The 26052-nt window shown below is 36.5% G+C and overlaps 1 protein-coding gene across 1 annotated transcript in view; it reads left to right on the forward strand.

Annotated features, from left to right (window-relative positions):
* Nucleotides 1–15856: 15856 nt before the first annotated feature.
* DISP1 (dispatched RND transporter family member 1) overlaps nt 15857–26052 on the forward strand; it is a 35403-nt gene continuing 25207 nt past the window's right edge. Inside the window, exon 1 of the mRNA XM_015831926.2 lies at nt 15857–16374. Coding sequence (XP_015687412.1) covers nt 15863–16374 — 512 coding nt within the window. The 5' untranslated portion in view covers nt 15857–15862. The remainder of the gene's footprint in view (nt 16375–26052) is intronic.

Genomic DNA, 26052 nt, shown 5'->3' on the forward strand with positions numbered 1-26052 from the left:
ACCACTGCACTGGACTCAGATGCATGCAATGTGCATAACTTTTGTAAATGTTCCTGGAAGGAAGGAAGGAGGGAGGGAAAGAGGGAGAGAATGCTTTCAATATCTCTGGGTATCCATTTTTAAATTGACATTTTTCAAAATGAAGGTTAGATGCAGATTCCAAGTTATCTATAAACTGAAATGCTACATTTTTTTTTAGAGATTCAGTGTTCTCTAAAATTTATGCATTATCATTCCCTTGCTGAGGACCTGCAGAATTTGCAACAGCATTTCACCATACAGGTGGTATCATTTTCCCAAGAATAGGAACAAAAAGTTTTTCAGTGACATCTTTTGATATGGAGTCTCCTCCCACTGTTTTTGGAAAGCTTGGTGGATTCATTCATGGTAGGGTTACCAACTGACTGAAAATATCCAGATGACTGACCTAGCCCTTTGTGGCCATCTAAGGGTTGCCCAGTCTGGTAGTCTGAATTCATGGGCTTCCTAGGAGAGGTTGGAAGGAGGATTTTTACTATCCTGAATAGAATTTAAAGTACAGGGTGAGAGGTGCAGACAATTGGTCAGGAAGTCTATATATTTCTGAAAAGAGGAACAAAATCAAGGAAGTACAAGTGGTCCTTGACTTACAACAGTTCATTTAGTGACTGTTCAAAGTTACAACGGCATTGAAAAAAGGGACTTATGACCGTTTTTCATACTTACAACCATTGCAGATCCCCATAGTCCACGTGATCAAAATTTAGATGCTTTGGCAACTGATTCGTATTTCAGACGGTTGCATCGTCCCAGAGTCGTGATCCCCTTGTGACCAGCAAAGTCAATGGGGAAGCCAGATTCACTTAACAACGATGTTATTAATTTAACAACTGCAGTGATTCACTGAACAAATATGGCAAGAAAAGTTGTAAAATGGGACAAAACTCAGCAACATAAATTTTGGGCTCCAATGTGATTATAAGTGAAGGACTACTTGTAGTCTGTTGGGAAGGATAACTCTCCCTTTGAAAGGCACAGCAGAAGAGAGAAGGAAGAAAATATTCTATATTTCTTAACTGAAAAGTAAAAGTTCAGAATGAAATATGTTAAGTGCTGTTTTAGCAATATTAGAATATTTTCATAATCTATATAAATGATTGGATTTTTATTCATTTAATATTTTTAAGGAAAACAGCTGAGCCAGCCAGTTTAAATCTAATACATTCAAGCATGATGATTTTAAGAGCAGAACAAGTTGAACATAATGTATTCTCGGTTCCTAAAATAATAAGAGTACTGTAACTTGAGATAAGCAAATGTTGCTAAAATCAGTTTTTCCAAATCACGGTTCACTTGACAGCCTCAAAGGTAAATTTTTTTCCAGGTTTCACATTGTTTGAAAAATGCCTGCTTTTGAGTTAAAATAAATAAACATTTTTGTGAGCTAAGTTGAGATTAGCATTTATCAGTCACAAAACAGCCACAAAACAAGCCCCCAGTACAAAATAATGCAGCAATGTGGGGATAAAGGAGAGTCAGTGTGTTTTGATATTTAGAAATTTCAATAATGGAAAAAATGCTGCTACCTATATCAGAAATTTGCAGCATTGTCTGGCAATTTGCTTCTTCAATCAGGCTATAGTGGAGAACAAGTTGACAGGCAGATGCCTTTATGAGATCCTGACTGGTAATAATCATAATTTGACATGGTCATCTTATTGCTTTTACAACAAATTCTCATTTCCATGCAATTGTAGTAAAGAATTCTGTCATAAACTTGCTTTAATTTAAGTACAACTTGATTCTGATTGCAAGTATTATAAAATCACTACGTTCTGAGCAGTATTAGCAATATTACTGTCCCTGTTTTGTTTTGTTTTTCCAGCAAAGGATTTAGAATTTCTAGAATTGTGGCGAAAGAAAGAGCTCTTTTTGACCCTCATGATTACTTTACCCTGGCATGTGAGCAAAGCGTCCCCTAAATCCAGTTTGTTCCTTGAAGGCGTGAGAATTTCTCTACTGCATGAGGTCTGTGCAAATCATCTGCACTACAAAGGAATGCATCTCAGCCCATTTTAGTAATCTGGGAATCGCAAATATTTAGAAACAGCATGCAACAATGGCAAAAGGAGAAGTAATTTAAAGTTTGCTGGGTTCTTATCCTAAATTGTATTTGGCCTGAAGTTCAGGAAGGAAAAAAGATCAATCCTTTCAATTGAGGGGTAACGGAATAGCAACATTGCACATTTCAGAAAAAAGGAGAAAATAACTTGCTTTATTTTAAAATTTAAATTGAGTCTCTTAAAATCTAGTTACACAATCTGTTTGGCTAAGGTGAGAAGTTCTTTATCCCTTTTAGGCATTGTGTTATTTAACTTTAATATTATTGTATATGTCTAAGAAATAATACAGCTGAATTTTTAAACAATAAATCTTGACGAAACAGAATTGTATTGTCCAGTCTTTCCATTGCACAAATAAAGACCCAGTTCAAGGTTGAGATGATACACATTTTGATAACTCAGTTTTTGGTATATGCTGTAAAAGTGTCTTTCCAAAAACATTATAATCTATGCTTGCCAATAGTAGCAATCCAGGCAAAATACGTTCAAGGTTTCTTGTAAATAACTAAATTCTTTGCCATCTTGTATGCCAGTGAGTAAGTGGTATCTTATAACCTTGTTTTGGCTTAGAATCAGAAAGAAGTCCAGTTATTTCTAATTTGAGCAATTTGTTACCTGATAATGTCTGTGCATATTTGTTGTCCACTAAGTGCTTTTTTTCTGCCCTTGCAAAAGTTTGACAGTAAGGAGAGAGAACAAAGAGGCTATTCTATTCATTGCAGAAAATTCCTTGTATTGTGGGTTGTAGTATGCAGTAACCTGTTTCTGGAAAAGTCTAGGTTCAAAAGGATGGGACAATTTGGCATTCCACGTTCACTGGTATTGGGAATATATACGTATATTGTTCATGGGAAAATTACTGGTAGCAAATATACAAAAATGCTTTATAGGACTCAACTCTGAGATCAGTCTGGATAATACATTTAGTAAGTATGTATTGTGTTGTAGACAAAATTGATGGTTCTTGCTATAGGAAAATGTAATGCTCACTGACCCTTTTTGTACTTTTTAATAAAACTCTACTGCTCTCCAGATTTACTTGGTATACACTTATGATGCTGGACTAGAAATTGGGAAATTATGAGTTCTAGACCTCGTTAGGCATAAAAGCCTGGTCTAGACATTGGTTCAGTCATTCTTTCTCAGCTCAACAGATCTAACAGAATAACAATGCTGATGGTGCTATTATGATTGCTTACCAAATGTTTAGATTGGATTTGACATTTTTATCCATCTACTGATTCCTTCCCAGGTTGGGAATCTTATCAATGTTTTCCTGAGCATTTCAAAACAGATATATTTCATGCAGAAGTATTTGGTCCAGGCTGATAAAGAAATGAAATTCTTTATCAGCCATTTAGTTCATTATTTGTATTTCGTTCAGGAGTCTTGGCCAGACTAGATTTAATTCTGGCAGTTCCATGAACTTCAGCAGGAACCTTCCAGTCATTTATTACAGAAAGAGGGAAGGTCAGATTTATAAGTGAAAAATAAAATAGAACTAAGTCTCTTCCTTCTACTTTTTTACAACTGAAGTTGAGAAGGAACCTGGAGAAGGAACTATAAAACAGGCTATTTTTCTTCTCAGCTGAGTAACGTCTTTGTCTTTATATGTGGGCTATTTCCTGCCTATTATCAAATTCAGTTTGTTCTTTAATAAACTATATTTAAGTCTGCTGATTAAATGGCACCCATCCGTAAAACCAATTCCCATTACCCACAGCTCTTCATATTTGTTTTGGAGGTTGAGGGAATCCGTCAAGAAGATAGGTTTGTGGAAAAGGGGCTTAGAGAAGACAATAGAATAGGAAAACACCTTACATAAGAAGATCAAGTAAAGCCTTCTCTTTCTCATTTTTAGTTCCCAAAATGACAGTTATTCTTTGTCAGCAATAGAGCATATGCATGGGGAATATTGATGAATATTTAGTTTTGAGGTGACTGACACTGAAGCAGAGGAGAAAAAAGTAGCAATATGATGTCATATATTTGAAATAAACTCCTGTATAAATCAGATCAATCAGTCAATAAAATTTGGAGCAGTTCTTTTCCCGTTTACATCTGTTTCATCATTTGTCATTAGGCAAACATATAATGACAGTTTCATATTTTAAGGAAGCTCTAATGACCTCTACAAAATAAGTCAGTGAACCTGTCACTAATAATTCCATTATTTAGCTGATAGTGCAGTCTTTAATCCAGAAATTATGTGTTAGGCCCCCTTTCCCCAAGGGAATACGTTTTCTAAACACATTTATCCACAGTAAGGATGCTATGCAGTATATTTAAACAGGGTTTAATAGATTTTCTACTCTGAATATAATTTAAGAACTAAGCTCTCAACAAGTTCTATCACTTGATTTAAATCAGTATTTATAATGATAATTTTTGTTTCTCAATATTGAAATCATAACCATGAATTTACAAATACCATGTGTGAAAGTGCTAAATGTTACTGCACTATCACATTTTTAGCAATTTCTGCAAATATTCCTATGTCAGCAGGCTTCATTTTATGGCAGGGTGTATTTTAATATCTTTATTGGTGATTTAGAAATATTAGGGACTTAGGACAAAGTAAAGAGAGAACATTAGGCTAACCCAGTGTTCTTCAACCATATATTGTGGAGTATAACCTCCATTAGCTCTAACCATATCCGGGTTAGTTGATGATGTTGTAACTCTGCATATCTGACATTCTCAGAATAGAAAAGGTTGGATTAGGAATATAGAGGAGGATAGTTTGCATTTTATGTGATAAACTGGATAGGTCTACACACCATGTTAACTATGGTTTGGCCTAATCACGTGTTCACCAATAAGAACAAGTGATTCATGTAGAAGTAAGCAAAAGTGTATCCATTCTTTGCATTAATCTGGTATGCAATGTAGATGTTAAAAATAGGGATGCTCATTTGTCTTCTATAGATAATAGACAACCTTTGCTTCAGGGCCATAATTGACCTAGATATTTGCTCTTCATAAGTTTTTAATTCCCATATGTTGTAATTACAGTCCCAACCAATACTGTATGGCTAACGGTCATGAGTATCTAAAAAAGTCTGGAGATCTAAGTATGGGAAAATTTTAAAGGACTTTAAAAAAAAAACAACCCTCCACACACCTGGACCAGGTATCTGAATCGCAGCAAATATAATTCCCAAACTGTTGCTTAGTTTGAATGACATTTGTGAGAGATGTACTCAGTACTTCAGTAGTAGCTGTAAATGGGCTAAGGTTATCTCAGAATTCAAGGAGCCTGATCTGTTTGTGATATCTGGTTAAAAACTAATGGAGAAAGTGAATGTGCAAATGTCAACTTTATGGGTGAAACCTTTTTAAAATGTTAGTTTGAGGGGAAATAGTTACATTTATAATGCATTGAAGACCTAGCTATTTTCCCAGTTATATGAGTGAGGGTGGAGATGAGTCGTGCTAGTGTCAGGTTCACAACTGAAGGTTCAGTTAAGCTGATTTATTGCTAAAAGCCTGTGCACCGGAGTCTTCTCAACTAATGGTTGGCATCTGGTTAGAGTTTGATAAAAGTCAACAGCTCTCAAGGGGTGTTAGGCTTAGTTTGCTTGTGGCTACTTAGGGATTCTAAGCTGATCCCTCTTTTCACTCCGTACCCATGTTCTGCCATTCCCTCTCCAACAGCTACTATGAGTGGTTAATAATTATTTATTCTTGGCACCAGAGGGATAAGGTTTGGGGAGGGGGGTGCTGGTTGATCTGCTTTTAAATCTTGTAAGATGCCCAGATATGAGTGGCTATATAAATTATATAAATAAATACGTTATTTTGAAAAATTAATGAAAGATTATTGCAAAAACATTTTTATGCTTGCTAGGTAATAATTAAAATTGGCAATTTTCATTTCACATATGCAGGGGAAAATCAAAGTATCTCAGAGAAATTTAACACATACTTCTTAAAGTGTTAGAAGTTGAGTTCTGGCCCTTGATTTATCTCTAGCAATTGAAATTCCCAGGCTTGCTTCTCTTTGCCAAGAGACAGCCAGGCAAAGATTGTCTCTGCATTGGGTGAGTTGTATTTGGCCAGCTCCAAAAAAAAAAAAAAAAAAGTCTTGTGTCTTTGTCTTGTGTTGTCTGCTTAAGTCTCAGATTATGTGCATGTATGCATGTGTTTGTATGCACTTATGTTTGCAGTTTCAATTTCAGAAAAAGATACAGTTTTTACTTTGTAGGATATAGAATAGTTTCTTCTGAGAGTACTGGTTGTAAATAGGTACACAGTGACTTCTTTAAGTGACTGGCCAGTAGTGGAATCATTTTATGATGTCAAGATGATAGCATTTTTAATATATCGATCTCAGTCAATTTACAGTGTCCCACATGTGGCCATTATGAACGAAGCATTCATCATCTCCTTCCTTGGCTACTTGTAAAACTGCCCCAAAGTGCTTTGACAGCCCTGATTCTGCTGGTATCAAAAACAGATATGAATATGCAAATGACTCAGTGGGTAAGCAAATTTGTCTCAGCAGATAACTAATTGATGTATTCCAGTCTCCCGTAGATTTTTCTAAATAGATTTGGATCTAAATAAAAAGAATATAGATCTTTCTGTCAATTTTTTTTTCTATTTCAAGATAACAAACTCAAACTGAAATCTCAGTAGAATTTCCAGAGCATTTCTTTGAATCCTTCACATTTCTGGAAATGGACCATCTTAATTAGTTCACCAACGTATTAAAGGGGACCTGCTGCTATCACTAGCTGAGATCGCACAAAGATCATAACGGGGAAGCTAAAAATGTGAATTGGGGAATCCCTTTGAAGGCATGTTCATTTTAAAGAAGAAATAATGTAACTTTTGCATGCTACTAGTGTTATTGTATGTGGATAGTTGTTAGATATACCACAAATATATTTCTTTCCATGAGCTGGAATATATTGGATATGCCTGTTTCTAGAATGTGTTGAATTGAATACTCTTATTGGGTATGTCAGTCATCTTCTCAGCACTGCACATAGTTGGCTAGGATGGGTGGTGTTTGCAAATTGCCTCTCAATGCTTCCCACAGCTCAAGGAAATCTAGTACCGGTACTAGATAAGCCGCTAATTGGATCATTTTTCATCAAGCTCTAGAGTAGAAATAGAAAAAGAAGCAGATTGCTTCTTGATTTATTTATTTTTAAAATTTGAGACCAGAATTGATGGACCTTCCATATCTATCTCAAGCCTGCAGTCCTGAACTATTTCTGCCTTAATTATCTTGATTGGAAGAGGATTGTAATTTTGAGAGTTTATTTCCTTCATTCTTTCATTTTTTTTTCTTCCTCTCTATTCAGTTTTTGGTACATGTGTCAGCAATTTTAGGCTGTATGTCAGACAGAAGGACTGTTTTATTACTGATATCAATAAAGCAATAAAAGGCTTTTTTGTTTAAAAAGTCAGCATGAAAAAAAGCTTCAAGTAATTAATAACCCTTACTATAGAGAGATGTCTCAGTCAGGAGCTGCAGCCTTATATGGAGATCCAATTTACCTGAAAGTCTCAGAATTGCTGTACAAGATGCTAAACTGGAAATAGACTCTTCCATGATCAGAGACAATGTACCACTTGACAAAAGTTACTGAGGTGATGAGGGAAGGAGGAAAGAGTTTAATTAGAATTACAATTAGAGTGGATAATATTTACTGCCTTCATTTTCTACTTCTATCCAGTTTGTATAAATTTGAAGCTGACAATATGTCTCCCAATATGTCCCAAAGGTGCTTTTATTTTAAAAGTAACTGGACTTTGATTTTTCTTTAAGCCATTTCGCTTTTCATTCAAGAATCATCTCCAAGATCTCCGAATAGTTTTGGATTACAGTTCCCATAATCCCCATCAGCTGCACCTCTGCTAGTTGGTACTGGAGAGAATTGTAGTCTCCAAACACCAGGAAGGTACCAGATTCCCCACTCTCCGTCTTTAACTGGTTCAAATACTAATTAAAATGTCTGTGAAATTTTAATAAAGCTGTCCGAAAGAATATAGCCAGTGATAAATTTAGATTAGTGTTTTCCAAATTTAGTACCTTTAAGAAGTCTGGACTTCCACTCCGAGAATTCTCCAACCAGAATTTTGAAAGTTGAAATCCACATATCTTAAAGCTGTCAAGTTTGAAAATCAGTGTTTTATGTTCTATATTCCCTTCAAACAGTACAGCTATAAGTAATAGTGAAACCTGACACTTTCCCCTTATAAATTGAGCAAAGCCACGTTACAATCAAAACCTGCCTTCCCAAAGTCTCATGGAGATCAAATCTTCACCCCCAGCTGTTACCATTGAGTCTTTGCCCCTTGGAGCTAAATAGGAAAGCAAGTCTCCTATAGGCAAAGAAGCAGTGGAAATTCCTGCCCCCAGAAAGTTTGATTTGAGGCAATTTGCATCTGTGTGTCATTCCAGCTCGTCTCTGCAGTATTGCAGGGCACCCCAACTTGCCTTTTTCCTGTTGTTTCTGCTGATGGGAGCTGTTAACCAATCGCATTTGCTCAACTGAAGCTGTTAATGGAGCTTCACATCAAGGCAAAGCTTTAAAATTCATCAACAAGGGGTTTGCTGAGCATGAAAGGTTTGTTTCCAGGCTTTCCAAAAAGGAAAATCTTAATCTTTCATTTCTGTTCATTTGAGAGCAAGGATTTCAGAATTAGGTGAGTTATTTGTAAGTTTACAGTTGGATATTGTGGGTTTTTTTCTTCTTTTTGTTTTGGCATTGATGAGTTACATATAAAATTGTTGGCTGGAAAAGAAATTGCAATTGCAGATGAAGAACTTTATATGCCTAGATGGGTTGTAAAACATGATTAAATTTGGTACGATAGGAACAGCTAAATCCCAATTTAAGGATTATGTCTTTTTGTTCTGACCAATGTGAAACAAGGTATTTATACAATTATTGCAAAATGGGATTAGCTTCTTAATTTGGGGCTTATTTAAGAAAGCAGGCTCTGCCTGTAATACTGATGTGACAGATGCTTGATAATTAAGTGTATTCAATTAAGTGTATTAAATGTAACTTCTCTTCAAAGAACACAAGTTAGGCGACTTGCTTTGAACGAAATGTACTTGCTAGTAATTGGTGTAACATTTTGGAAGTTTTTCATTGCAAAATCTGCTATGGAAGCAGACATCTTAAGGTATTCCAAATAAAATACATCTCAAAACTGTGTTATAATTATTTTTTAAAAGTATATGTATGAATTGTAAGTCAAATACCTGTTAAGGTTATTGTGTGTCAGGAGCAACTTTCACTTGTATTAGCTATGCAGTGTTTGTTAGAACTTTTCATTATTGAATAGCTGTGTTCAAGCTATTCTATGCAACTCTTACTAATTTTTTACACATGTGGAATAGTTTGTATGAATTTATTAATGTATAGTGTATTCTCTTTATAAAACCTCCGAGTGCTGTGTTTAAATATTGACATTCCCTGGTTACATAATTATTTACAAGCCTCGGTGTCTTTTCAACGTAGATACTTTCTTTTGCAGTTTGGGCAAATTACATTTCATGCTAAACTCCTGGTAAAAGTGTATTTTTTTTTCTTTAGAATGTTTAGCCTGAAAGTAATTAAAAATAATTGCAAAGCAGGTTAGTTTAAGTGCATGAATATGATTTATAATAAATGCCAAATATGTTTAAATGCCAAACTGAAGGTTTGAAACAAAATTTCTATAAAGATTGAACTGATACTATAAAAGAATATTTCTGGCAAAAGAATGTTTTTTAAAACTCAGTTGAGGATAAAGTATGTACAAATTATAGCCAAAATACATTATAAAACATTTGCTTCTTTAATTAAACATAGCCTATATCTCAAGCTTACAGTATTTTTAATTATTTTATTCCCTTTTATCTTAAATTAGACAAAAGTTTTGTATTAGTCTCTTAGGTATGATATTGTTAGGAAAGAGATAAAACATTAAGTAGAGTTTTGTGTCTGTGTAACAGTTCTGTACTGTTTTTCATTAAAGTCAAAATAACCATTGTTGTACAAAAGGAAACGAGATTATGTGTTGTAACAGCAAAAATTGGAATTCCAGATTTAAAATTTAAGTGTAAAAGCCTGTTCGTTCTGATGACTCTTTGTAGCAGAAAATTTTGGGAGGTGGGGTGTGTATGTTGTAAGCTGTGTGGCATTTTCTTTTGGCCATTCCTTCTTGCCAGCTATGTTGAGATGCAGTGGCATCTTAGATGGATGGGTGAAGTATGAAAACCAATTGCCTTGACTTGCCCAAGCAAAGCTGCTTTTTATTAGGGACATGTCATTTATACCTATTGTACAGTCAAGTTTTTTTCTTTAGCTTAAGCATCATCAAGACACTATTATGCTTTTAATTTCATCTCTTCCTATTCCTGTTCCCATGAGTAATTGATCTCTTTAGTGTATTCCATTGCTGGAAATTTGAAAGTGTGCATTGTCTGCACTTTACTTTTTTACAATCTTGATGTGCTGATCTCTGAAAACATGTTAGAGAAAAAATGTGATTCCTAATCCATTCACTGCATGACATGAACCTCTTTGTTCAAGGTCAGGAGAAGTATGTAAAATTACTGAAGACCGATGGATTGCTGACAAGTTCCATGATGACTGAGAGGAGAAAACGTTCGATTAAAATATTTGGGTTTGGTTTCTGCTGAATAATGCCAGCAAATCAATTTTTGCTGATAGATTTATAAAGAAGGTTCCATTAAATAAATGAATCAATAACTGATTCAAAATTTATGTCCAGTAAACCAAGTGCAAAAGAGCAATGATTGATTCAGATGTAAGAAGGGTGTAAAATTAATACAGCTGACACTCAAAACCAATACTGAGTGTAAAATCACCTTCAAAGGGAAAATTGCCCTTAGGTTGAGCTCAATTCCAGCTACCTACATGGATTCAACGATGCAGCTTTGGGGAAGAGTACCGAAGAATTTTGCCACTCCAGCCTTTGTGAGTATATATATATATATACATCCATGTCATTAAAATGTGAGTGCTGCATTGTTATTAAAAAAGAAAAAAACAGCAAACCAAAGCAGTCAAATACCTGGGGAAATCAAGTAACATTAAATAGGCCCATGCCACTTTTGATGCTCAGCAGCTTTACTCTGTGGACTTCAATTCCCAGTATACTGACTGAGGAATTCTGGGAGTTGAAGTCCACACAACCTAAAGTTGCTGAGGTTGAGAAACAGTGGCCTCGGCCCTAAGTCACACTTCTATGGGATGGGTGTTGCAATTTGAATTTTGCTGCAGAAAAAACACTGGTATGCCCAAAATTGTATAATAGAGCACCTTATAAATAAAGTCACAAGGCAGTTGGTATAGGGCAGTGGTGGCGAACCTATGGCACGGGTGCCAGAGGCGGCACTCAGAGCCCTCTCTGTGGGCACGTGCACCGTCGCCCCAGTCCTAGGCCTTCAGCTGGGTTTTATAAAACCTTTTCACTTTAGGCCTCTACTGCCGTGTGCAAAAAAAAAAAAAGGTTCAATCAGTCAATTTCAACTTCTCGCGGGAAAAAAAAAGATCTTGCAAAGTTGGAATTGATTGATTGAACTTTTTAGTCCCACTCAGTCTGTCGTTACCACCGTGGCCACGCCCACCCAATGGGCCACGCCCAGCCCATGGGCCACACCCACCCGGCACTCGATGATGCATAAGTGGGTTTTGGGTTGCAGTTTGGGCACTCAGTCTCTAAAAGGTTCGCCATCACTGGTATAGGGAGAAGCAATTCTAAACACTTTCAAGTCTTAAGCCACATTGAATTTTAAAGGAAAGTGCATCAGATGGGGTCAGGAACAATTGGGTAGCACGTGCAGCTCTCTTCAAGGAACAGTCATAACTGATGAATTCACCCAAATGTCCTAAATTCTGTAACTTAAATTTGAGCAACTAACTATGCAATTTTTTCCTCCAGAATAAACTCTTAAGACCTGGTCCAAATTGATACTATGCATGGAGAAATAAAGAGGCTTTATCAATTTGAATTTAAAATTTATGTCGTCCTAAAGATGGCAGTCAATGTACAATACTAAAGCTGATGTCATAATAAAAGGTTCCTTGCTATTCTGATTTCATATTATTGGCGTTCATCCAGCCCATTACTGACTGCAAACACTGATTCAGCACCTGCATAGATATATCATTTGACTCTGATGAAATTGACTTAAGCATTGTCAAAATATTGACTAATGTGTCCTACTTGATTTCAGTGGGACTAAAACATAATTGAGTTTAGAGCCAACTCGTTGATAATAATGCTGAATTTTCACTTAAAGATGAATTAAAATGTAGTTAATCAGCTGTGGGTTTCTTACACTTCATTCCTCCCTAGCTGCAGTAAAGGTACATATCTATCTCTTTGGAAAGAGATGTCCAGGTGTTCTATTGAAAAGAAGGCAATTTTGCATTAAAGCCACCAGCGGTTTCAGATTAGATCCTAAAGCTTGCTGGAGGCACATTCAGTTCCAAATGAAGAAGCTAGTTAAATTTGTATGTTCTTTAACAACTAAAGCATGTCCAAACCTTTTCCCGTGCAACTACAGATCTCCATGAGTACAGACGTTTTGTACGTTTCAGTTCTGCACAATTTCAGGAGCAGTGACAAGGAAGAGAGTTAAAAATAATTTATTTTTCAACAAGGTGAACTTTAATACACCACTAATTAGAGTAAATTTTCTAAATTGTCAATGCACAAATTTTCTTGATACATCTTGAGGTAGACTCAAACTTAGGGGAGCAATATTAGATGACCCAGTGCTTCCTTGATGAGAAAAGAATGGCATAGTTTAATAAGACAGAGGTTTCAAGAAATAGCTAGAGGCCTATAAACAAAATAAGCTAGTGCCAGGAAAGTCAGAAAAACTCCCACATATTATGAATAGCAAAGAGGTTAGGGAATTCCAAAAATGTCTAGTTAAGAGCCAGAAGCTAAGATCAATGACATTATGCATTTTTAGAACTCTGTAACTGCCCAAGGAATAGTGGCTTGAGAGGTAAATAGATGTTACTGATAAAAAGATCAGGCACCACCTGTTATGTCTGTTTTAATTTCTTTCTTTCAATCCACAATTTTATGGCAGAGAAAAACTTAACTTTTGCAACTTTCTCTTTGTTGGATTGGATTTGAATTGTTGTGACTGAAAAGCTGGATGCTTTCTTACAAGAATCCTGTTGAGTGACACTAATGAAATGAAACAGGTTATTGCATTTTGCTCAGTTTAATTTTCTGGCAATCTTTTTTGTGAAGTGAAAAAAGCTTGAGAAGATATTTTTACCTTCTCTTTATAAGGGCCTCTCTTTATTTAACAGAACTATAGGTTCAAATAATATATTTCTAACTAGTATTGCTTATTTGAATTTATAACCAGGATTCATTCTCATTCTCTCCCTCCCTCTCCCTCTCCCTCCCCCTCTCTCCCTCCCTTCCCCCTCTCTCTCGCATTATCTAGGTATTTTTAAATGTAAAAGTTGCAATATTTGTTTTTTGAAATACAATTTTATTTTAAGTAAATAATTATTGGAATCAAATGTATCTAAACGTTTTCAGTGATTTAAAGACTTATAAATTGGGGTTTATAAATGCTTTGTTTGAAGGAATGGGAGATGTTTACCCATATCTAAAAGTCATCTTTATTTGAATGAATGCAAAATGTAATACTATGTTTAAGTGTAGACATGATTACAGGTTTTTTTTTAAACTTACAGGGTATTTCTGTGCTTTTAAAAAAGAGTTTTCAGTATTGCAAAAAAAAATAATCAGGATTTTATGGAAATTGGAGAAAGAGGGAGAGTATTGTTAGGTTTTGAATAAAGTTTGAACATACTATTGGTATATTCTTAGAAGACATTAGCTGGCCCAGTTTATTAACCTTCCTTTAAACAAATGTTGCTAGCCATGTTGATTCAGGAAAAGGTGGGGGAAAGGCCAGGCTATCATTTACCCAATTATTCAATTGGAATCAGACAATCTATGTCTTCCACGTTCTACCAAGAATGTACATAAAATAGCCCAAAATCTGATACTAAAATGAGGTTGCTGGATATGATTTACCTTATTATCTTAGTAGTGGTTTATAATTCATTCATATACTTATTAAGTTAATGTTATTGTACTACAAGTCTTTCTCCCCAGATTGCTAGCAATATATCAACATATCAAAACAGCAGTAAATACAATTCAGAAATAGAAATTAGCTATCTTTTCTTTGATTAAGCCCTTTTGCGAACTTGGTGCCAAAATGAATGAATTCTTATAGACACTGTTTTGTGTAAATATGGTCTTTGTAGATCAGATGATTTAATGTGGATGCTTTGTTTAGAAAACTATCAGCCAATGGAAACACTTAACTGGTGGGTTCCTCTTCCTTGTCCACAGCCCTACTGAAGGTACATAGCCCTCTCTCTGGGCAAGTTTAATTTGAATCTGTGCTTTTGAAAAAGGGTTGGATTTGATGGCCTAAATGGCATCTCTAAACTCTACAATTCTGTGATTTTGCAGCTTATCAATATTAATATAATATTATCCATATTCCCTTAAGTTTAATATGTAACAAGGTCCGTGAGTGTATGTTTCTTAAAGGGGAACCTTATTTATGAAATGTAGCCCCGCTTAACATCTGTTTTATTAGCTGCTCTGAAGCTTGCTCAGTCCCTCAGAAACATGCGGTAAAGTATTTTAAAGAAATATTTTGTTCAGAAAGTCACCACTTTCATGATGTGCTTATTTGTATTTTTGGGTCTGCTTATTCAGTAAAATGTTCTGTGTTGATATTGTGGTGGTGTGAGAAGGCAAACAGAATGCATGGAACTGTTCCTACTTTTGAGGTTATGACTTGTTGCTGTTTGGTATTAAGTTTACAAACTAGGTATAAGGTAAACCTTAGTGTTGTTTAACTCACATTTTCCCCCCATTAGCTTTAGGCTCTGAGGACTCCAAAATACACCAGCTTTGTGAAGCTGCATTGATGTTTCTAGGGCAGCTTTTCATTGTACAAAACACCTCTACTCAGTATTCATGATTGGTCAATTCATGTTCTCAAACTGTTCATTAGCAAAAAAAAACTGAAAAGCTCTTGAAAGGCCCATGTTTAGGTAGCAGAGTTTCACTTCCAGAGCCTGCTCCATTTTGATTCCAGCTCTGTTTGCCAAATAGCAATTGTGTCTCCAGCTCCAGAGTGTGTCTGAACAAAATGACCAGATCCATCCCGGCTCTAAATTCTGGAACTAAGGCCCAACTATTCCTAGCAACAAAATCCACCTCAGAGTTTCCCCCCACACCATCACTCTGCTAAACAAATAATTCCTACAACTTTGTCAAATACCTAGTAGGACTTCTCATCTTTCCTATTACCTATTTCTTTATCTTCTTATGACTATAACTTTGTTGCTTGTATCTTACAATTTATATTATTTTATTTAGTATGATTTATATTGGTTGCTTATTTACTATCCTATAACTATCACTGAGTTTTATATCTTATGATTTATGATGAATGCATTTTATGATTATGATCATGATTTATCACTTATTGCTTGTGTGTACACTGAGAGCTTATGCACTGGAGACAAGTTCCTTAAGTGTCCAATCACCCTTGGTCAATAAAGAATTCTAATCTAATCTAATCTCATTTTATTTCTCCCCTTTCTTTTATTCATCAGCACTTGAGCAAGCGTGTTGTTATGTTAATACTGTGCCCTTTTTTTAAATTCAGGTTTTTTTTCTTCTCAAAACTTTACAGGCCACCAGAATTTTAAAATATGGCTGCAAGCAGCGGAAGCAATGAGTTTGTAGTTCTGAGCAATGGCAACGTTCCATTTGGAGCAGCAAGTCCAGATCTTCTTGCGACCAAGGATGGCACTATCCTAGTCTACAACCTCCCGTCATCAAAAGAAACTGCAAGAAGAAAAGTGAGTGGAAATGGGTGCTTTCACGTTAATGGCACACTCAAAGCACCCTTTCTTGCAATGGATGAGCAAAGGACACCACAGGTATTGCTACAGTGTTGCCATCCTTGCCCATATCATCAGACACTAAATAACCAAAGCAGTCAGCCAGAATGTCTTTCAGTGGCTGGTAATGCAGCATCACCTCCATTGCCTTCTGGTTCCCCAGACCTACATACTGAATATTCAACAACTGCTTGCCAGACGCATACACCTTTGTATCAGACTGCTTGTTGCCTTCAGTCCTTGCCCTCCTTCTGCCTACATCATCAGTGGCCTGAACATTTTCAGCACCAGCCTGTGCAACAGCATATAGCCAATATGCAGTAAGTAGATTTCATTTCGTCTAGTGTATAATGCAATCCTGTGAACTACTGTGTTTTCCCCAAAATAAGACCTGGTCTTATATTTTTTTTTTGCCTCTGAAAGAGGCATTAGGTCTTATTTTGGGGGGATGTCTTATTTTTTCCACTGTTTCACCTCGCAGCAGCGTCACCCACAGCCCCGCCCAGCAGGAGTCCGTGTGGCTGCAGCCGGCCCACTTCTTCTGTAGCTGCTCACTGCCACTCGTCCACATCGCCCCCAGCCTCCATTTCACCAGCAGAAGCCTTCAGGAAAGGCCTCTGCAGCCCAGAATGGAGGCCCGGGTTGACACGCATGCGTCAACTCGGGGCTTTTTCTCGGTGTGCCAGTGAAACGGGGCCGGGGGGGGGCGATGCACACATCAACCTGGAGCTCCGTTCTTAGCTGCAGAGGCCTTTCCTCTTTCATTGTGCATGCACATACACCCCACAAGCACAGATGCTATTCTGTGAATACTTTTTTTATCAGATTTGTACAGTTTCAGGGACTGAGGGTTTACTGCATGATAAGTAGTATGTAAATTTTTTAAATACACTGAAAATTACATTCAACTATACTTTTGAATAATTCCTTGTTAGAAGGACATTTACCACACCATTCAGAATATTTTATATGTGATCATTTTGTTTGACATTCTCTACAGTTTGTACATAATATTTTAAAATGTCCATTTCATCATGTGTTAGAGTATGGAAAGCTGTTAAAACCAGCGTATAAAACAACCCTTGTTGGAAGTCTTACAGCATGCAGATTTTGACAGAGTAATATTAAATGCAGGTGTTTTCCATTCTACTGTGACCTGTTAATTATATTTAATGTATAAATGAATCCATCTTTCATAACTGTGTGTGTCCATATTGTTAAATTGACATGAAAAACTGAACAAGAAAAAAAACAGTACTATGAAAGGTGAAGGATCTTTTCCCAACTAAAAACTGAGGTTTGGCATGTAACCAGAACAAAATAACAGGTTACTGCATGGTTCTCAAGCCTGCAGAGTGTAAAATGACTTCACATTAAAAGAATGAAATGTTGATACTTGGTGTTATAAATTAGTTCTTAAAAAGCAAAGCCACATTTTGCCTATGGTTTGGAAAGTTGCAGTGTTTAGGTTTGAATTATGGAAATTAAGTTGAATTTGAAATAAAAATATATACACTTCAAATCAGTTTCACATTTTGCAGGAATGTAGTTCAGATACATTTAGTTAATACTTTGGAGTTGTGAGAAAAATATTTTTTTTTACCTTTTTCAAAAGCTGAACTTGATTGCTTTTCATTTTTAAAATATAACTATATCCTTCAAAGGATGCTAAATCAGAAATGGGATATCTGTGGTACATGTATGATTCTAACTCCCATCAGCCCCAACCAGTATGAGCAGTAGGCAAGAAAGGTTGGGATAACATCTAAGAGACAACAAATTTCTTTTTAAAAGGTAATATAAGCCGTATAGCTAACCTAGAAAAATCACAGGATTTTCAGTACAAGTTTATATTAGTTTTTTCCTTGATCTGTTTTGGAAAATTACTAATTAATATTTGTGGTTTGGGATTTTGGCTATGTAACCATATGGCTAATGAAAACAAGGTGGAAATATTCACAGCTGGCTGACCGGCTGTACTCAGCGTATTATGGTCCTCAATGGAACTGCATCTACATGGAGGGAAGTGTATAGTGGGGTGCCCCATGGCTTTGTTCTAGGCCCAGTGCTCTTCAACATCTTCATCAACGATTTGGATGAGGGGATAGATGGTGAACTCATCAAATTTGCAGACAACACCAAGCTGGCAGGAATAGCCAAAACTCCAGAAGATAGGCTTAAGATACAGGAGGATCTTGATAGACTTTAAAACTGGGTGCTATCTAACAAAATGAAATTTAATGGTGAAAAAAGTAAGGTTCTACATTTAGGCAAGAAAAACCAAACGTACAGGTATAGTATAGGTGGTACTATAGTAGCAACTGTGAGAGGGATTTTGGAGTCCTAGTGGACAATCACTTAAATATGAGCCAGCAGTGTGCTGCAGTTGCCAAAAAAGCCAACACAGTGCTAGGCTGCATTAACAGAGGGATAGAATCAAGATCACGTGAAATATTAATATCACTTTACAATTCCTTGGTAAGGCCACACTTGGAATGCTGCATCCAGTTTTGGTCACCACGATGTAAAAAAGATGTTGAGACGCTAGAAAGAGTACAGAGAAGAGCAACAAAGATGATTAGGGGACTGAAGGCTAAAACATATAAGGAACGGTTGCTGGAATTGGGTATGTCTAGTTTAATGAAGAGAAGGACGAGGGGGGGGACATGATAGCAGTGTTCCAATATCTCAGGGTCTGCCACAAAGAAGAGGGAATCAAGCTATTTTCCAAGGCGCCTGAAGGCAGGACAAGAAGCAACAGATGGAAACTAATCAAGGAGAGAAGCAACCTAGAACTAAGGAGAAACTTCCTGACAGTTAGAACAATTAACCAGTGGAACAACCTGCCTCCAGAAGCAGTGAATGCTCCAACACTGGAAGTTTTTAAGAAGAGACTGGACAGCCGTCTGAAATGGTATAGGGTTTCCTGCCTGAGCAGGGGGCTGGACTAGATGACCTCCAAGATCCCTTCCAACATTATTATTATTATTATTACTACTACTACTACTACTACTACTACTACTACTACTACTACTACAATAATAATAATAATAATAATAACAACAACAACAGCTAAATCCATAAGAATGCCCCATCCACAGTAGTTTTCAGAACAGGAAGCCATGTTAACTGCATTTGGGAAGTAGGAAGTGATAAAGGGATCAGTTTGTTCACAATTGGCCTAATCCAGAAGAAGTGAGGAGGGCAGTGAAGGAGCAACACAAATGGTCATTTACTGGCCAGCTTGCAAACTACAGTGATTATTGATAGTCACCTATCCACCCATTCCACTACCACATTGCCTCACAGAAAGTACTGTGAGAAGAAATGCATAGATATAGAAACCCACATTTATAAAGCTTGTTAACTACCATACCCAAAACTGTTTCATGAGAACTGAGTGTGCTCAGTAGCTACCAAATGCTACAAGTAGCTCAGATTTGACAGCAAGAAGTACTTTGGCATGGGAATGAGTGCACATTTTAAATAAGACTTTTCCAAAGTGTAGAAGGCAGCCATGGAAGATGGCAGCAATATTTTGAAAGAAGACATAGCTGGCATTTGCCTCTCCCCTATAGTTCCCTTTCAGTTGGCATTTGAAGACATGCTGCCACCAACCCAGAAATAATACTGAGTCTTGAAAACCAGTAGTCCTGGCATCCATGTAGTTATCCTTTTAAAGAGTTCCAAGTTCCTGGCCTTCACCACACCTGACAATGAATTCCATAAGTGTGCTGTGCAAAGAAGTATTTCCTATTGTCTTTTTGAAATGTTCTTCCAATTAATTCCAGGGATTGGCTCTAGATCTATTATTTTGGGAGATGGAGGAAAACATATCCCTATTTATTTTCTCCATGCTGTGCATTATTTCACCCATTTCAGTCATATCTCTTCTTGCTTGTCTATCTCCCAAGCTAAACGGTCTAAAACATTTTAGTCTTTTTATTTAGACCCCAATCATTTTGGTCCACCAAGAGATCCTATTGGCCACAGCCATGTTAATCTTTCACAAAGCATTGAAGGTGTTGCTGTTTCCCAGACATTTGGCTCAAGGATAGATGAGTTGTGCTATTATTGATTGTGAGTGGGTTAATTGATCCTTTATGCCAATGGGTTGTTTGGTGGATTTGTTTGTTTTAAACTTGTAAACCCTCTGAGTGAGATGGGCAGCTATATAAATCACATAAATAAATGTAGTATTAAAAATGTGGTTTCTGCTACACATTCTGGAACATTGATCTTTCTTGACTTTTATAATTAGGCATTTTCAGATGTTGGCAATGAACGTTTGAAAGTTATTTCCCATTCTCCGTGACTCTCACTTTGAAAGTCACAGCAGAACACTGGTATCCTGAATAATCAATGAGCTTCATAATTTAAGACCAAATATGGTGTCTTTTGGTGACATAAATTAATGCGTTCCTTTTTTCAAATGCTCTATCAGGATTAACAAAATGAAATTCAGTGGTGATAAAAGTAAGATTCTACATTTAGGCAAGAAAAAACAAATGTACAGGTATAGTATAGGTGGTACCTTGCTCAACAATAGTAACTGTGAGAGGGATCTAGGAGTCCTAGTGGACAATCACTTAAATATGAGCCAGCAGTGTGCTGCAGCTGCCAAAAAAGCCAACACGGTGCTAGGCTGCATTAACAGAGGGATAGAATCAAAATCACATGGAGTATTAATACTACTTTACAATGCCTTGGTAAGGCCACACTTGGAATACTGCATCCAGTTTTGGTCACCATGATGTAAAAAAGATGTTGAGACTCTAGAAAGAGTACAGAGAAGAGCAACAAAGATGATTAGGGGACTGGAGGCTAAAACATATAAGGAATGATCGCTGGAATTGGGTATGTCTGAAATGGTATAGGGTTTCTTGCCTGAGCAGGGGGTTGGACTAGATGACCTCCAAGGTCCCTTCCAACTTTATTATTATTATTATTATTATTATTATTATTATTGTTGTTGTTAAGAAAATATTAGACAATAAATAAAAGACTGTCCTGTCCAACAAGTCCCTACTTTTGTGAATGCATATACGTTCCATGCTTTTTCTGAAATTTATGAAAATTGAACTGAAATATTTGTTCTCAGATGTACATTAAACAATTAGACTTGAAAGATTGTTTATAAATCTGGACCATTTAGTTTATCTTAATAAAGTTATTACTATAATAAATAGTTTCTATATTTTCCTAATCAACCAACATGACCAAATGCAACATTTACTAGCATTGTTACTTGCTTTTGTTTGCCTTATTTTGTTTTTAGGATTATGACATGAAAGCAAGTAATTTTTGAAAATTGAAATATCTGTTTTTCAATTAAACATCCAGTCAGAGAAGATTGTTCAAAATCAATAATTGAAGGAATGATGTTGATCTGGAAATAAACTTCATCTTCCTCAATTTAGCACTTACTAGAGATACTGAGACTACAATTGCAGTTCCAGTATATCTGGAAGAGATTAGGCTGTAGAAGATTGCTGAATCTACCTGATTAATATCTGTGACTGAAGCAATACTTTTTCTCTCAAAGGCTGTCTCCCCTCAAGGCTACGTGTGGTAGGTAAATTAATTTCCTCAGGGCTACAAGGGAGATGAGCTGAAACAAATGATGAGTTGTTTTTTTTTACTTTCTTTCATCTCTCTTGCTTTCCTTCTAAAATCAAATTCACAATCAGTAGGATGTAGGGGAAGGATGGATAGTTTTACATAGAACTCTTGGAAAAGCTTTTTCCCTCCCTTCCTTTTTTTAATGAAAAAACTATTAATTTTTTAAAAAAATATAAAATACAAAAAAGCAAAGAAGAGGAGTTAAGAAAAAAAGGGGAACGGGATAAACAAAAATTAGGGAATGCAATTTTTGAAACATGTCGACAACTTCTAGCCTAAAGTTTTTGCTGTGGGAATGCAGACACTGCTAATTTATTGGTTAGTAAATCACTCCTGGTTCAATTCAGAATTGACTTGTGTTTATGAACTTTTCCACTGGGGATATGGGGGAGGCTTGTCATGGCTTCATTATACATAACTGTAATCCAGTGTTTCTCAACCTTGACAATTTTAAGGCATGTGGACTTCAACTCCCAGAATTCCACAGCCAGCATTGCTGGCTGTGGAATTCTGGGAGTTGAAGTCCACATGCCTTAAAATTGTCAAGGTTGAGAAACACTGCTGTAATCAATAGATGGTAACTGTTGGACAAAAATAAACTTAAATCAAAAGCACTCCTTGTGTGTGTGCAGGACCCCATTTTGCATTATGAGTTATAGAACATTTTTAAAAGCAAATTGCATTTGGACTATATGCTACATATTTGGATATTATAGACCAGGTAAAATTCTGTTCCAAGTCAGATAATGACAGTCTTTGACAACATTTTTCCCTGCAGAAACATCTGTCTGGCATATTGCACAGACCTCTTTCCTATACTCTATGAAACAGTTTTACTTAATGCTGCCTTGATTTTAATGTACATAGAAATTCAGAATCCAGGAGAAGATTAAATTAGTACCATTCTCCCTGACTGTGAGAAAATTTTTGAAAACTACCTCTAACTTGAAATGGTTTCATCTGTCCTACTATAGCGAGCAACTGAAAGGATAAAATATATCTATGGAACACTCTACCAACCTTCTCTCTAGCTCTGTAGATTTTTAAAAAGAAGCTGGACAGTCATCTATTGAAGATGGTTTAATTGGTTTCCCTGCTTGTTGAGGAGGACTGTGATAGATCCATATGCTTGATTCCAGCTTCACAGTCCTGTGATTCTGTGTTTCTATAAATGGAAGGTATGTTCTCAGTATCTTAATTGATTCTCCTATACAAAGGAGTGAATAGTTTATAAATAGGGCAACTATAAATCAGTTTGAACTCTTGACAGGATAGCAGAGAAATGTAAATAAATCATGTGTTTTTAGCTGATGGCTTTATTGGATTAAACTCCTTCAATATTTTTTTCTTTCTTTTGCTTAAAGAAAAGGTAAAAATCAAATCTGTCTTTGCTAATAATTCTGTATGCCATTTATTTTAGCTTAATCCTTCCAATTTTTTATTCTATTTATTTTCCACAAATAAACAGAAAACTGGCATTTTCTTTGGAGGCGAACTCAATCTATTCATTTAATTTATTTCTAATAAAGATGTTGGATACAATTAAAGAAAATTTTCCCCTCATCTGGAAGGAAAGAAGATGTCTAAACAAGCTAAAGATATTTTAATAACTAGGTGTGTCAGCAATGAGTCAAACCTATTACTGGGTTTATAAAAAAAACTCACTTTTGAGTACTGCCTTCTAATGAAGTGCATGTTTTACCCTTGGCAATAATCTTTATTGTCAGCATAGGTCTTCTGTTTAGAGAGAGAGAGAAACAATAACAAAAACAGGAAAAAGGAGAGGAAAGCATATAATTTTATGAGCAATATTACACAAACCTCACTTTCCAAATGACCTATGTGGAATTTTTAAACTACATTTGAACAAAGAAGAATTGCATTTACTGTGATTTATTGACTTAGACCAAAAGAATAACACACTTATAATTAGCACTGTAAACTGTTTTTTAAGTAAAATTCTAATGGACAGTGGATGTCAGTTACATTTTGCATACTTATTATTTGTGGTGCATTGAATTTCTTCTTAAATGGACCATATGTAGCCCAGAGACTCCTTTTAAATGTCATGTCTTAAATCTTTATATGCCAAAGGAGAACAAAGTCATTGAGCAGACCTGTTTGGATAACTGGGATTCCTTTTGGTTCTTGCCTTGACAAGTTAGAGTTGGAAGCCACAGTATGTTCTTGATAAGAAGCCAAGGGTCCTGATTTAGACATCAACAAAGCAAACTTTTGAAATTCCATAGTTTATTTAATAACCCTGTCTAGAGGGTTATTAGGGGGACAAACATGGACTGATTGATCAGCAATACACCACTGTGCCCTTGTTTGTGCTGTGTTAGAAATCTAGATCTGGTTTAGCTGAGGTCAGATGTAGTTAGCTAAGGTAGTGTTTGATTGATTTTAAGCATGTGGCTGTTTGTAATCTTAGATGCTATGCTGCAGATTGATAAACTTTAGTATATTTTCACCCAAGTTCTCTTCATTTTTTAAAAAATAATCATTTTAAATTCTGCCATAAAATATTCAATTTACCTTTAGCTATCAAAGTTGTCATTTCGTTCATTTATATGTAGAATAAATGGCACTAAATTTTTAATGTGCCTATGGCGGTTTGGAGGAATTTCATAATATCTGCCATGTGGTTTTGCTGAATCGTTCCAAAATCCTCTTGAATATGTTCTAAACCCTTGGAGAGATGTGGAGAAGATCACAAAAATTTTTGCATATGAAATATTTATAAGTACAATAGAGAAGTTGGACTGTTCTCAAATTGTGATTCATGATGATACTAAGATTTTTATTGCCTCTTAATATTTGAGAACATTTTGTTTAGCCCATCAACCAAACTATATCATCCCATAAATAACCTGGAAAGAGGGCAAAGGGAACAATGTATGTAAAAGCTTGTTCAATAACAACAAAAAACTTAGAACAAATTGGATTTGAATGAAAACAGTTGGACAAAAAAGGCAATGAGATATTTTTTCTCAAATCTGTTCCCCTTCTTTCCCCAGCTCTAGCTATTTCTGTCGTCCCCCACTGAACACAATAATTTAATCTTGCAAATATAAATTTATGACTGATAAATGAGGCTTCTTCACTCCCACTATAGTGGCTGTGCTGGCTGAGGTTCCACACAGAAAAACAGCCCCATGTGAGAGTGCTGTAAGATCAGAGTGATTAAAATGGTTCTCCATTTGGGTCCAAAGCTCATGAAATGGTGTTGCTTTCATACTCTTGTTGGTGGGTTGCATGGTTGTGAAACCAGGTTGTGAAAATATTTATAATTTAGCTACTGCTAACCAATAGCAGTACTATATTTCACAAAAGTATACTGTTTAGCAGTACATAATATGAGCCTGATTAGACCCTCATGCATAATGTTGAAAAGCTGCTTGGACTTCCTTTACATATTGTGTCTCTTCTAGGGCAGGGGTGTCAAACTGCCGGCCTGTGGGCTGGATGCATCATGCCGAAACCGCACCCTCCCCATTGCCAGCAATGGAAAAAAAGTCGCGATACATCGCGAGAGGAACATGACGTTGCGAGTTTGACACCCCTGTTCTAGGGGAAGAGTGTCTGAGAATGGCTGTAGGATGCACATGATTCTTCTATTCCATAACTTTCATTTCAGTCTCCTTGAGATTTCATCAGTGTTCTCTTTCTGTTCTTGAGCCTCGTTCAATGGTAATTCCAGGCAGGTAAAAACTTCACAAACATTTCATTTTACGTACATTCTTCTTTGTAGCCCTTCTGCAAATTTCTCCTGGACTACCACACTTGCCTTGTATAGGATAGACAGTTGATTTTTCAGGGTAGCCACCTTGAATATTTCCCAAGTGCAAGCTATGCCTCAAGGATGTGGGTGGTGAGTTGATAAATCCTGTACTTATTGAAGAGATTGGGAACATTTAAGTATCACCGTCTAAAACCAATTTCAAGCACTCCCTTGGTTTATGGCAGTTTGGGACAAAAGCATAACATTTGCTGTCAGTACATTTCCACCCCAGGCCACCCCAACGATGCCCTTGACGTGATGGCCCGTTGCCTGGAGGCCATAAGGGTCTGGATGGGGAGGAACAGACTCAGACTCAACCCTTCCAAGACCGAGTGGCTGTGGATGCCAGCGCCTCGGCATAGTCAGCTGATCCCATCGCTGACTATAGGGGGAGAAACTCTGGCCCCCTCAGAGAAGGCACGCAACTTGGGAGTCCTCCTGGACCCACGGCTGACATTGGAAGATCACTTGTCGGCCGTGACCAGGGGGGCGTTTTATCAGGTTCGCCTGATACACCAGTTGCGACCTTTTCTGGACCGGGACGCCTTGCGCACAGTCACTCATGCTCTCGTCACCTCCCGCCTGGACTACT

This window comes from Protobothrops mucrosquamatus, unplaced genomic scaffold, assembly GCF_001527695.2.
Source record: "Protobothrops mucrosquamatus isolate PMUCROS unplaced genomic scaffold, P.Mucros_1.0 scaffold_289, whole genome shotgun sequence".
NCBI classification, from domain to species: domain Eukaryota; kingdom Metazoa; phylum Chordata; class Lepidosauria; order Squamata; family Viperidae; genus Protobothrops; species Protobothrops mucrosquamatus.